The sequence below is a fragment of the Camelus dromedarius genome, chromosome 31, assembly GCF_036321535.1.
Source record: "Camelus dromedarius isolate mCamDro1 chromosome 31, mCamDro1.pat, whole genome shotgun sequence".
NCBI lineage: Eukaryota > Metazoa > Chordata > Mammalia > Artiodactyla > Camelidae > Camelus > Camelus dromedarius.
In genome coordinates, this window is record NC_087466.1 from 24,468,143 (window position 1) to 24,481,529 (window position 13,387).

At 62.1% G+C, this 13,387-nt stretch overlaps 1 protein-coding gene across 2 annotated transcripts; it reads left to right on the plus strand.

The window, feature by feature from the left end:
* Nucleotides 1-82: 82 nt before the first annotated feature.
* NOC4L (nucleolar complex associated 4 homolog) lies at nt 83-5,214 on the plus strand. 2 transcript variants are annotated; one of them, XM_031442447.2, is made up of 15 exons: nt 83-243; nt 566-686; nt 1,138-1,244; nt 1,520-1,627; nt 1,776-1,925; nt 2,008-2,107; nt 2,196-2,230; nt 2,621-2,671; nt 2,762-2,873; nt 3,081-3,141; nt 3,257-3,367; nt 3,491-3,651; nt 3,742-3,824; nt 4,106-4,219; nt 4,308-5,214. In XM_031442447.2, exons 1-15 carry the CDS (start codon nt 127-129, stop codon nt 4,422-4,424), a joined length of 1,548 nt encoding a protein of 515 aa, XP_031298307.2. In that variant the 5' UTR covers nt 83-126; the 3' UTR covers nt 4,425-5,214. The 2 variants fall into 2 exon arrangements, with proteins under 2 accessions (XP_031298307.2, XP_064337420.1); XM_064481350.1 differs by having other exon boundaries at nt 4,106-4,180.
* The last annotated feature ends 8,173 nt before the right edge of the window (nt 5,215-13,387 follow it).

Consider the following 13,387-nt stretch of genomic DNA (forward strand, 5'->3'; position numbering starts at 1 on the left):
TCCCGCCCCGCGCGCCGCGATGACGGCGCCGGCGCCGGCCGTGACGTCAGCAGCGCGCCCGCCACGACGTCAGTGGCGCGCCGGCGACGGGCGGCAGTGTTGATCTTTCCCGCGTGGGGCGGCGGCATGGAGCGGGAACCCGGCCCCGGGGGCGCGCGCCGGGCGCTGGGCCGCCTGGTGGAGGCGGTGCTGGCGAGCCGCGGCGAGGCCAACGCCGTGTTCGACATCCTGGCCGTGCTGCAGGTGGGGCACGTGGGGTGGCGGGGTTCGCGGCCGGGTCCTGCAGTTGGAGGCCAGAGTGGGGACCTCTTCGGGCTCGGACGACGCGGGGCTTGGCCTCGGATGAGGGCAGATCATTGCAAAGCGGGATTCGCGACTATGCTGGGGATTTTCTCCCGCCTCGCAGGGCGCCCGGTTTGAGGGCCTGGTGAGAGGTTTGGCAGAGGCGGGGCGGGAGGGGCATGCCGAGATCAAGGGTGGGGTGCGATGGGGCTGGAGTCCTGGCCGGGAAAGGGGCAGAGGGCGCAGTTCCCGGCGGGGCACCGAGACCCGCCTCTCCCCGCAGTCTGAGGACCAGGAGGAGGTTCAGGAAGCCGTGCGCGCATGCAGCCGACTCTTTGGAGCCCTGCTGGCCCGCGGAGAGCTGTTTGTGGGCCAGCTGCCCTCTGAGGAGATGGTCATGGCAGGTGAGCGTCCAGGAGGGTCTAGTCTCCGGGAGGGTTGGACAGAGACCTTGCTAATATGGGATGAGCCCCTCCGAAACTCCATCATAGGGCCTGTAGGTTGGTAGGATCTAAGGCTTTGTATGGGGGAAGGGGTAGACCTCGAATACAGACCTTGAAGCCAGATTTAAGTAAAAGTTGAGTGTGGTGTGACTTTATTTTTTTTTCAGCACTCATGGAATTTGATGTGTTAATTCCACAAAGAATCAGGGTTACGTGTCACAGTCCTTGGCATGTCTGAGTGTTGGGGTAAAGAGAGAGGACCCTCTAGGCAAAGTAGGGCCCACTCCCCCTGCGGGGATTGCGGGGGTGTTGGTCCTGCCCCAGCTCTGGTGACAGGTTTCCACTTGTTCCCTGGTTGGGTGGAGTAGAAGGCAGTGGGAGGGTGAGGCTGACCACCCTGCCCCACCTGCAGGGTCCCAGGGGGCCACTCGCAAGTACAAGGTGTGGATGCGGCATCGTTACCACAGCTGCTGCAACAGCCTGGGGGAGCTCTTGGCCCACCCCTCCTTTCAGGTCAAGGTGAGTCTGGGTTGCTGGCCTTGCCTCATCCCTGGACCCCCCCAACCCCCAGCTCCCTGCTCATCAAAGGTCCGGGGCTGTGGCTGCAAGTACTTGTCTAGATAAGGACGCTCTCTCTTTCTTTGGCTAGTTTTCTGGGGTGTGGGTTCCTTCTGTCTCCTGACTCACAGGAATGTGATTTGGTGGATATTCTGAATGCCAGGGGGACTCTGGGCCTGTCTGCGGAGGGTGATGGGGTGGGAGCAACTCGATCCCTTTGTCACCTGTCCTTCTAGGAGCTGGCTCTCAGCACGCTTATGAAGTTTGTGCAGCTGGAGGGTGAGCACCCCCTGGAGAAGCCCAAGTGGGAGGGCAACTATCTGTTCCCCCGCCAGCTCTTTAAGGTGAGGGCCAGGGCTACCCATTCTGGGTGGGTTGTGGGGCTCAGGGGGGCTCTAGTAGCCCATCCGGACTCTGCTCTGTGAGCTCCGTCCCTGGGCTGTCTGTCCTGGGAGCAGGAGAAGTGCTCACCGCCCTGCCCCCCACACCCAGTTGGTGGTGGAAGGCCTGCTCTCTTCGGAAGAGGACCGCTCCCTGCTCCTCTCCCAGTTCCGAGAGTATCTGGAACACGATGACATTCGCTACCACACGATGCAGGCAGCCGCGGACACCGTGGCCCGGGTCACTGACGGGCGACCTGAGGTGAGCTGGCCAGTCCTGTATCTGGAGGAGGGGTGGGCAGTGGGCACATGGCGTCCAGGTGCTCAGGCCGGGCCTTTGGCAGGTGCACCTTATCTTCTGGAATAATGCCTTCACGCTGCTGTCCTCCGTGAGTCTGCCCCGCCAGGAGGGCGACCTCTCCAGCTTCTATGTGAAGCACGTGGGTGAGCGTCCTGGGTGGGAGGGCAGGCAGGCAGGTGGGCGGGCGGGGCCAGCCTTGCAGCGCTTGGTGACGCCTCGCCTTCCTTGCAGAACTGTCAGACAAGTGGAAGGTCGTTCATCTGAAGGTGAGACGCCCTGGGTAGGTGGATGGCCTCCCTGGGAACCACCCAGTCCTGGGCCAGCACCTCCTTCCTGGCCTTGACAGCCACCGGGGTTGCCGGGGGGCCCGAGCACAAAGGGAGGCCCACAGGCACACTTCCCAGAGGTCAGAGGTGGCCTGTCCAGTTCTCTCAGGTGCAAGGTGTCCTTGTCCAGGGCGGCTGTGAGCACAGGGCCCGTGGCCATGAGGGAGGCTTGTCCTCACTGGGGTCCTTGGGTTCTGGCTCCTACTTACGTGAGGCAGGAGGCGGGTTGGTGGGTCAGGAACCGGGGTGGTGGGGGCTGCGCAGGAACCAGCGGCCGGGAGTGGGTAGGGGAGTGGCTTGTGCAGCCTCGCCCCTCCCCCTCCCCTGCAGGAGCACAGAAAAGCCTTCCAGCTGATGTGGCTCGGCTTCCTCAAGCACCAGGTAAGGGGGTGGGGTTGGGCCTCGGGCCTGAGCTCCGTCCCCGTGGCTCTTGGAGGTGGGCGGCTGCATCTGACAGGCTGTTTCCTGCAGCTGCCTCTGCGCATCTGCAAGAAGGTGCTGGTCATCATACACGACGCCATCCTGCCGTACCTGGCTCAGCCCAGCCTCATGATTGACTTCCTCACCCGCGCCTATGACATTGGTGAGCAGGGTGCGCCCGGAGGGCTGCGGGCCGGGGCCGGGGGTGCTCTGCGCTCCTGGAGCCATGCATCCGGGGGCCCGACCAGTCAGCAACGTGTGTGCTGGAGGTTTCTTCCCACCTCTGCCCGGCGGGTGGCCTCCAGCTCTGCCAGACTCGTCCCGGGTCAGGGTGCAGTTCGGGGCTCCACAGCTGTGTGTCTGTCTGCAGGGGGAGCCATCAGCCTCTTGGCCTTGAATGGACTTTTCATCCTGATTCATAAGCACAACCTGTGAGTGTCAGCTTGGGGGTCCTGTGGGCCTTTCAGCTCTGTCCGGTCGGCCCTGCCCCGTCCTCCCCTTGTCTTTGCCCCATACGTGCCCTGTCACTTACCTGCACACTCCCAGGGAGTACCCTGACTTCTACCGGAAGCTCTACGGCCTCCTGGACCCGTCTGTCTTCCATGTCAAGTACCGGGCCCGTTTCTTCCACCTGGCCGACCTCTTCCTTTCTTCCTCGTGAGTGGGGGGTCTTGGGGGAGGGGACACCCAGCTGCCTGTGCCCCGCCCATCCCATGGAGGAAGGGACACTGGGGGCTGGTGTGGGGGGCAGCGGGGTCTCATGCCCACCACCCCACCCAGCCATCTCCCTGCCTACCTGGTGGCTGCCTTCGCCAAGCGCCTGGCCCGGCTGGCCCTGACGGCACCTCCCGAGGCCCTGCTCATGGTCCTGCCCTTCATTTGCAACCTGCTGCGCCGGCATCCAGCCTGCCGTGTCCTCATGCACCGCCCAAGGGGCCCTGGTGAGTGCAGCCGGGGACCCTGTGGAAGCCTGGCCTGAGAGGCCAGCACACGGGGCAGATGGCAGACCAGAGTCTGGGTCTTGTTCCTAGAGCTGGACGCCGACCCCTATGACCCCGGAGAGGAGGACCCAGCCCAGAGTCGAGCCCTGGAGAGCTCCCTGTGGGAGCTGCAGGTGAGGGCCCTTGCCTGCCCGAGTCACGCCCTGGACTCCCTGGAGCCACCCCAGCTGGGCGCTGCCCCCCACCACCCAGCTTCTTCTCCTCTGGCCCCTGCCTGCAGCTCCACCGGGTCCCTGGAGATCCCAGCTCGCCTGGTCACTTCAGCTTCCTATGGGAGCCTTAGCCTCTGTCCCCCCAGGGCTCTGAGGTCGTGGGATGTTCCCACTGCTCAGTGCTTCCTGTGCCACTCGCTTTGCCCGAGGAGGGGGTGATGACACCCCACATGCCCTTGCAGGCCCTCCAGCGGCATTACCACCCCGAGGTGTCCAAGGCCGCCAGCGTCATCAACCAGGCGCTGTCTGTGCCCGAGGTCAGCATTGCGCCGCTCCTGGAACTCACTGCCTTCGAGGTGAGGGGTGGTGGCAGGGCCGCAGGGCAGGGGCACCGGGACTGCGCTGTGTGAAGGGTCTGACTGTCTGTCCGTCCGTTCCTTGCAGATCTTTGAGCAGGACCTGAAGAAGGGGCCCGAATCGGTGCCACTGGAGTTCATCCCGGCCCAGGGCCTGCTGGGCCGGCAGGACGACCTCTGTGCCCAGCACTTCACCCTGAGCTGACCTGCGCACCCCGCTTCCCCTCAGATGGTCTTGTTGACTACCTGAGTGGGCTGGTGGGGGGGTGTCTAGGGAGGCACAGATCCTTTGCCTGTGCCCGTGGGGCTGGGGTCAGCAGTGCCGGCCACAGTCAGAAGGCGCCCTCACTTCCGCCTGCGGCCCCCACACCCACGTGCTCCTGGCCTCCCTGGAAAGCCCTGTCAAGGTGCCCCTCCCTTCTCTGCAGCCTGGTGGGGAGGGTCAAGGTGGGGGCTTACGTGGGGCCCCGGCCCCAGAAGCTCCAGCTGTTAAGTGTGCCAGGTGATGGCTTCTGTCAGCCCCCAGAGAGTCCTCCGTCTCCTAGGTGCCCCCAGGCCCTCTGCACCCTGGTGCCTCCCAAGGTGGGATGGGCACACCCCCGCTGGGGCTGCAGTTAGATTGTGACCTGGGAGTGGCAGGAGGGGCTCTCTGCCCTGGTCAGTCTGGGTGGGCAGCACAGGGAGGGGGCAGAAGCCACCTGTCCCCGGGCAGGCCCCACAGAGGACACCTTTGTGCACGGAACCACCCGTGCTCCGGGCGCACAGACAGGCACTGAGCCGCATGACTCCGGGGCTGAGTGTCTGTGCCCTGTGGGGAGGAGTTACAGGCAGGGGTGGTTCATGCTTTTCCTCCCAAGTGGAGGGAGCGCCAGTGGCCTGCTGGTGTTTGTGGGGAGGTGGTTTTTTCAAGGCTCCTGTCCCAGGTGCACCTGGTTCTCCATCTATGGCAGCGACTCTGTTTCCTTTGAAAATAAAAAGCTGTTTTTTCAAGGGTGGAGGCGTCACAACTGGTGCTGGCTTACGTGGGTGTGGTGGGGAGGGACCGAGGTGCTGGGAGAGAGACCCTCGCTGCCTCCCTGCCGCCTCCTGTCCGTGCCGTGTGCTTGTATGCCCCCTTCCGCCTGCGTCCCCACCCCAGAGGAGCAGATGTGAGCTCACAGTAGGCTCCCTGGGAGTCAGCAGGGAAGGGTTCAGCCATTCAGCTTGCTCAGGGGACTGTGCCACTGGCCCAGGGTTCTTGTGCGCCCAGTGGGGGCTTTGGGGCCAGGGAGGTGGGGAGCTGAGTGTGTGCAAGGCTGTCTCTCCACACAGCTGTGTGATTTGGGGACACTAGTGCCCGCCACCCAGCTGCTCTGCTATGCTCCATCTTGCTAAGCTGGTTCGTGCCCCAGGGCCTTTGTGTTGCCAAATCCTCTTCCTCCACAGCTTTCCTTTAGACCCCAGCCTAAGTGACCTTGGGGAAGCCTCCCCTGAGCGTCCCATTTGTAGCAGACACCACATGGCCCCACTGCCCTTTGCTTGTCCTGCTCCAAAGGGAGCCACCTTACCAACCTGGTCCTTGGGGCACAGGGCTTGCCTGGGGCTGGGTGGTGGGGCCCTGGATCATGTTCACGTGCATTTATGGTGGATGGTCTGGGGGTCCCTGGCAGCCTGGCACCAGGAGTGTCACTGTGGCCCTGCTTAAGCCTTGTGCGGGGACACCAGGGGGCAGTGCTGGATGGGCCTGAGGCCTAACACTTTTCTTAATGCCATTACATTAAAAAAAAAAAAAAAAAAGTCTTATAAGTTACAGAACACTGAAACAAGTTTTCTTGATTTTTGTCCGAATCTGGGGTCCTGTGCTTTCCACACTTCCTTACTGAGGCAGGTGGGGACCCTCCACAGCCGCTCCGGTTCCCCAGCAGCTGCACTTTGCCATGTTTGACTTGGCCAGGTCGTGCGGTCCCTGTCCTCTGCCCTGGTTGTCCTCAGGGCAGAGGGGTGAGTGCCCCTTCCAGGGTCCATGAGGTTGGCTGAGTGGCTGTGGCTGAGGTGAGAGCAGAAGGGGTTGGGGGGCTGTCGGAGGAGCAGACGGGGAAGACGCAGCATCCCCTGGGGGCCTCTCACTGCCCATCCTTGAGGCCGGGGCAGCCTCTGCACATGGGCTGACTTCCGGGCTCCTCGTCCCGGGAGGCTCGATCCCAGACTTCCCAGGGGTCTGGAATCACCCAGGACCTGAGCAAAAATGCAGCTTCTGGTGCAGCTGGCCTGGGACTCCGCGTTCCTGAAGGCTCCCAGGCCAGGTGGTCACAGCGACGGGAGAGCCTATGCTCTGACCCCTCAGGATGCTGTGAGGACATTACTGCCTGGCTCGGTGTCTGTGCTGAAGTGCAACCCCCACATCCTCTGCTTCACTGTCACAGCCTCCCGGCCCAGAGCAAGGCAGCCCTGCCGTGGGTGCAGCTCCCGCAGACAGCCTGGCCTGGCGGCGCCCTCCGTCCCTCCGCTTGGAGTGACGGTGATTTCGTGCTGCTGCCGATCTCTGGAGGGGGCCTCCCCTCCCTGCTCCCGTCACCGCAGCCGCTTGGGTAGCAAACGCTGCTTCTCTTCCCGCCTGACCCTGACACATTCACCTCCGTTCTGACTCCACCCAACCCAGGGGCAAGGGGGACCCTAAGCCGCAGAGACCCCGCTTCTGCCACATCCAGACAGGAGCTTGAGATAGAATTCACATCCCCCCTCAGAAACTCAGGAACGCGGCCTTTCCTGCACGTCCTGTGGTCCTGCCTCTGTTCAGTTACCAAGACCCCGTGAGCCAGGGATACACGGGACCGCTTCCTGCATCCCAGAGCGGCCCCCTACTGACTGCCCCTCCGCACGATGCTGGGGCTCCAGTGCCTAAGGAGCCAGAGTTTCAGGAAAGGTTCAGCCACCTTGGAGGCCAGCATTCACAAGTGCCCGCCATGTGCCCAGACACCGGCTGCTGGTCCTCCCCGTGCACGCAGGGCGGCCCTCCCTGTCTCTGTCTCTCCCCTGCCTTGTCTCCCTCCAGGGGCTGAATGTGCTGGCAGGCAATTAAGTCACAGTTACACGAGTAATGAAGAAAGTCTGACGAGATGTGGAGCAGACACCCCAGCAATAATGAATGCTCAAGCATTTAATTGGCATTTAGCAAATTAGCTGCAGAAAACTGGATGTCAGAGGAGTGTTTCCTGAAATGTCATTTGGGGTGTCGAGCTTGGGTGCACCCCCTCATCAGTGCTTTCCCGCTGGGCTGGGGGCCCACAGCTTGCCCCCTCCTGCCCTCCCCTACCCGAGGCACACATTCAGCCACCCCTGTGGTTCAGCCACCCCTGTGTGGGATTGTCCATTAACAGAAGGGGCCTCACCTCCCTGATCTCAGCAGCTGGGGTGAGGTCTCGGCCTCAGTGACCACCAGCTCGGGCTCCACTCCGTGCTTGGGAAAGTCAAATGACCCCTCCAGGCCTCAGGGGTTTCACCCACAAAGTGGGCAGTTCCAGGAGCTGCAGCTGCCTGGAACATTACTCCACAACTTAGTGGCCTGAAACTACACAGCACCGATTTCACTCACGTATCTGCAGCTTGGCTGGGGCTTTGAGGCGACAGCTGGTCTCTCTCCACAGGGCGGGTCTGGGGCAGCTGGAATGTCGGGGCTGAACTCACCTGGAGCCTGGTGCCGGCTGGCCGCTGAGGTTGGGCAGGCGCTGGACCACCCGGGGCTCAGCGTGAGATGGAGCTGGTGAGGAGAGACTGTCGGAGGTTGAAGGAGGCCTGGACCGCCAGCATCGTTTGAGGCTTAAAGATCCATCAAGACAGATGTGCCAAAATAGGGTGGAATGTTTTTTCACGACACAGTTCATTCCTGCTCATTAGAATTCAGGTATGACAGAAGCTGTCATCGGTGGAACGGGAAAGCTCTGCAGGGAAACCCAAGAGACTCTGAAATGATGGAGAAGATTCCCAGGAGACTTCGTGAGGTGGGGACAGCAGCAAGGCTTCTCCAAAGGCCCGAGGGTGGCTGTGTGGCTGGAGGCAAGCGCTCACCTCTGCTGTAGAAAGCCACCAGAACACAACAGATTCTTGGTAAGTGAATTAAATATTAGATGTGTGACCGATGTTCCTACCAGGAGACAGTGTCAGTGTCTGGGCCTCTGAGGGCAGGTGTGTGCTGTGACACCGTCCATGTCCCTCAGTCCCGCGCACTTGTCCTGCCCAGAAGCTGCCCTTGAACCAATCACGAGAAGGGCCCCAACCCCACTCCAGACAGAGTAGCGTGTCTGGTGGTCTCTTTCTACAGAAAAACCTCAAGAAGTCGCTGCAGTTTGAGGCCTGTCACCATGTGTCCTGGGCCCCTGGCCTTGGTGGCTTGTGGTCTGAGTCCCTCTTTGGGGTGTGACGACTTGGCTTCTTTGTCCCAAAGCTGACAGGGGGCCCTCACCACCGACCTCCTTCCTGGGCTCAGGCAGCCTCGGGGCCTGTCATTCAACACTGCCCTGCAGGAACTCCTTCTGGACTGGCTGGGGTCCTTGGATGGCAAGGGACAGCCACCTGGAGCCAGCTTCCATCCCCAGCAGGCTGAGGCCACATCGCTGGGAAGACGGCGGCCCCCTGAGGCTCTTGGAGGGGACTGAAGGCTTGAAGTAACAGAAACGGGTACCTTGAGTCTGTAGGGCACAAGGCCCACGGGCGTCTTGCCGAGTGAAATCAGGGCGTGGGCCGCCTGGAGCCTCTGGGGCCATGGGGGGAGTTGCTCCTGGCCTCTCCCAGCTTCGAGAGGCGCCCACATACCTGGGCTCCTGACCCCTCCTCCATCTCAATACTCACGACTCCGACCTCTGCTTCCATTGTCCCGTCTGCTTCTGACTCAGCCTCCTCTTGTGAGGGTCTTTGTGATGACCTTGGGCCCACCGGACACCCAGGACAGGCTCATGTCTCAGACCCTCACCTTGCCCTGCGATGTGGTACGTGCACAGGTTCCTGGGGGGTAGGACAGGGCATATGGTGGGGGAGGGAGTTGGCTCCAGGGGCTGGAACGCCCTCCCTCTGCCTCCCCTCTCAGCCCTCTGCCTCCCTCCATGGACCTGGGCATCATCCACCCTGAAATCCCAGTGCTGTGTGCCAAGACCCAGCAGGGGAGGGTTCGGCGCGCGCCCCGCTGCCATCTCCATGGCCTGGGGTCAGGCCCCTCTGCTGGCAGGCTGGGGCCCAGGTATTGAGTCTGGCCCTGGGGGACGAGCAGTGGTGCCACAAACACCGTCCCTGAGGCTCAGCGGATGTTGCTGACTCAGAGCCATGGCTCAGGCCACTGGGCGAGGCCGGTGTGGCTGAAGGCCCAGGAGGAGGAGGCGGGAGTCTGGCTGAGCCCACATCATGTGGGCTCAGCTGTAGCTGAGAATGAAAATGGGGCAGAGAAGAGAAAGACAATGAAGAGATATGGGGACGGTTCTCACGTCCAGATGTGCAGCGCTCCAGGCCTGCCAGGGCAGCTGGGGTGATCGGTGTGGAGGGGCCACCTCCTGGGGGCTTGGCTGGCTCCCAGGAACCAGGGAGGGGGTCCTGGGCTGGTGCCTGAGGGTAGGAGCTTCTGGATGATTCTAGCATCCAGACACAAAGTCACCCTCCCGGCAGAGGCCCCCACCTTGTGGAACAGAGGCAACCCAGCCAGCCCAGGGTTTCCTAACCTGTCTGATCCTGTCCGATCCGGGTCCACAGAACCGACGGGTGTAAGGACACAATTTTTCTGCACCTTCAACTGGGGATGTTTGTTACACAGCCCTGGGTTCGAAACACTGGCTGAGCAAGCCACCTCCTTGCTGTCCAACATTTACGACTGTTGCCTCTCTGACCCCACCTCCCACGTGATTGGTGCCATCTTAGAGTCTGCATTCCAGACATTTCCTGGGTGAGGTGCCAGCCTCCAGGTGGCCCGTGATTCCTGCCTCCAGCATTCACACCTGTGCAGACACTCCCACCCTGGGCCAGGGTAGGGCCGTGTCACCAAGAGGTGACAGTGTGTGGCTTCCAAGACTCGGCTCGAAAGACCACGGCTTCGGTCTTAGGTGCCTTCTCTCTCTTACTCCTGGGTCGCCAGCTGCCAGGTTGCCAGATGCTCGGCAGCCCTGGGGAGCCCCGTGGGAGCCCCGTGGGAGGGTCCGAGGTCAGAGGCCAGGTGGCTCAAGTGCCTGCAGAAGTCCACAAGGCGTCTGGGGGTCGGTGGGGCAGAGAGTATGGGCTAAGCCAGCGCCTGGATCCGCAGAGGAGCTGGGTCCTGTGGGCCTGCCCTGCGCCACGGCCTGCTTCCGGAGATGGCCATTTTTATTGGCTGGAGCAACTGCACTCCGAGGAAAAATTACTGTATTATGAAGTATTTCCCCTGCCTCCACAGTCAATTTGGGCTTCATTTAAAATTCAATAATGGCATGGCCGTCTTCCCCGAAGGGGTGGCGAGCGCCTTCAGTGGCCGGGAGCGGGACGTTAAGAGCTGTCAGGACAGATTCACCCCATCCCAGCCCTCACCCCGCTTCTTCTGCGCCGGGGGGCACCCGGTCGGGGGTCTGCTCCCAGGCTCTTGGACTTCAAAGCGGCTCCTAGGAAACCCCTTCCTCCAATTCGCTCATTATTGGGCAATGGGGCTGCTTATTAATTTTTTCTGAATTTGCTAATTATCCCATCTGGACCTTGGTGCTCACTCTCCTCATCTGTCCTGGCTGTGAATGCAACAATTCTGGACGGTGGAGGTTCCCCGGACAACCTGCTCTGGGTGGTTCTCGGCTGATGTGCTGGGATCAGCTTTCCCAGAGCAAGTAGCCACGTCGCCAAGTGCCCAGTGCGGTGTCCTTACCTCACAGCCAGGGTTCATCTGGGTCACAGGTGAAGGGCGTGGCCTCTGTTCTCAGGTGAGCCCGTGGCTGCGGGTGGGGGGACGTGCAGGCTCGTGGCCTGGGTTCTTCTCGCTGCCTGTGGACCCAGAAGCTCCTGTGCGAAGCCCAGGCTGGGCCAGGACCCCTGTGGTGGCACAGGTCAGGGGACACTGGGCAGTATGAGAAGGAGGGTTGAATTTCTCCTGCTGATGCGTTTTCCCAGGCTGAGGAGGGAGGCCGTCGGGTGATGTGGGTCTGGGTTTGGGGCACTTGCTGAGCACTCACATGTGTCCTTCTGTTCTGAGGGCTCTGGGCACTGGTCTCTGCCCGGCAGGTGGCTCTGGGTGGCCTGCTTCCAGCCCCGACCCTGCAGGCCCTCAGCTCTTTCTGCACCTCTGAGCTACCCTCTGGGCTGAGCTGCCGGGAGCTGCCGGGGCACTCCGCCGGGTGGGGGACTGGCTTCTCCCCTTCACCTGCTTCAGAGCATCTCTTTGCACCTCCAAATCCACTCCCACCCTTTCGCACCTGCTCCATGCCCAGGAGCGTCCTGGACGGGCTGTCTCCAGGACTCGGTCCGTGGGCAGCCCCCCACCCCAGGAGGTGTGGTGAGAGGAGAGTGAGGGGTGGGCCCCCCAGCTCCTCCTGCAGGGAGGCCTCGGTGTCCCTCAGCCCAGGCTGCATCTCCTGCTGAGCGTCTCCTGATTCAGGGTCTCAGTTCCAAAAACTGCCCCTCCAGGCCCCAGCTGCCTCTGTGGGCTGAGGGAGGTGAAGGCCTGGGTCCCTGGTGCAGGAGGACCTGCTGTCCCCCAGCCTGCCCCACCTGCATCCCACTCACCATGGCCCAGGGCTTCTGACAGAGACAGCTCTCCAGCCCCCTCCGCCCGCTCTCCATGGCCTGGAGCCTCCACCTGCCCTGCCCACGTGGCCTGGGCAGAGGAGACCTGGGCACACTTCTTGCCGACCCAGCTCTGGAGGTTGAAGCCCCTAGTCTGTGACACTTTGTCACAGCGGCCATAGAGGCTCTCAGTGGCCCGGGGTGGGGACGTGGAGAAAATGGCAGGGGGAAGAGAGGCCTCCTGGGCCTGCATCTGAGCTTCGGGCCTGGATCTGGGCTGGCATCCCCAGAGCTGGCATCCCCAGAGCCGGTGGGGGCCTCCATTCCCCTCCTAGACAAGGGACCTGGCGGGGCCCCCATGCTTTACCCTCTCCTGGGCCCACTGGCCATTAACGAGCTTTCATTCCGGAGCTTTCCGCTCTCCAGCAAGTCTGGGTTATTAACAGACACTGACAGCCCATCGCAGGTCCCAGGATGAAGTGCTGTAATTAGCTTTGTGTTACTTTTGATTTGGGAGCCCCTCAGCTTGGGATCAGCAGGCCTCTGCCAGGCCTGGCACCTGCTGGCCAGGACAGCAGATGGCGCTTTGAGGACCCTGGGCAAGCTCAGTGGAGAGGTGACCACGCGAGACACTGATTTAGTGACCCTCTCCCCTGCTTTAAGTAGCGGCGGCTGCTTCACAGCCAAGGGCCTCCTGCGGCCGGATAGGTGGGGAGGCTCCGCGGGGGCCACGATTTATCTGCTTCCCACAGTGAATTCACTCTCGTACCCCGTGATTTATTGAGGCTGTCAGTTTAATTAACTTTGGCCTGGGAGGCAGTTCTTATCAAGATCAGGGACCCAACTGATCAGGGACCCAGTGCAGCTCCTGCGGGGCCGTGGGGTTTCAGGGGGTCAGGCCCCATCGGCCTTGCCACCGGCACACGGCCCTTGGCCACTCTCTCTTCCTCCTGCCCCAGATCCCGGGCCCTGGAGCTGGGCCCTCCTCTTGCTTCCAGGAACCCAACTCACCTTAGGGCATCCAAGTCCGACCGAGGAGACATGCCACAGGCCCCGGTGCAGAAGAAACGGAACCTGGTGGCTCTAAGCTCCTCTGAGATCTGGAGGCCCCCTCCTCGGAGTGGGGGACATGCATCTCAGCCAGTTCAAGGGGCTCCTCATCCCCTCCCTTGTGTCAAAGTTCCCATGGGTGCGCGGGGCATGACAGGAGCCAGGCGAGAGCTGGAGCGTCACGGGGAGGTGACAGTGCCAGCACCTGGGCGTTCAGCAGCAGTCCTTGGTGCCGGCGAGCGTGGGTGGGAGAAGCCACATCTGGTCCTCACCGCTTCTCCAAGGGAAGCAGCGTTTCCTTCTGTTATAAACACACCTGTGCAGCCACGAGTCGTGTGAACGTGGAATTCGCTCCAGGAAAACACAGCGCTGGGTTCCTGGGAGCCTCTGGTCAACTGATCAGTAGACAGCTTTATCTGGTGT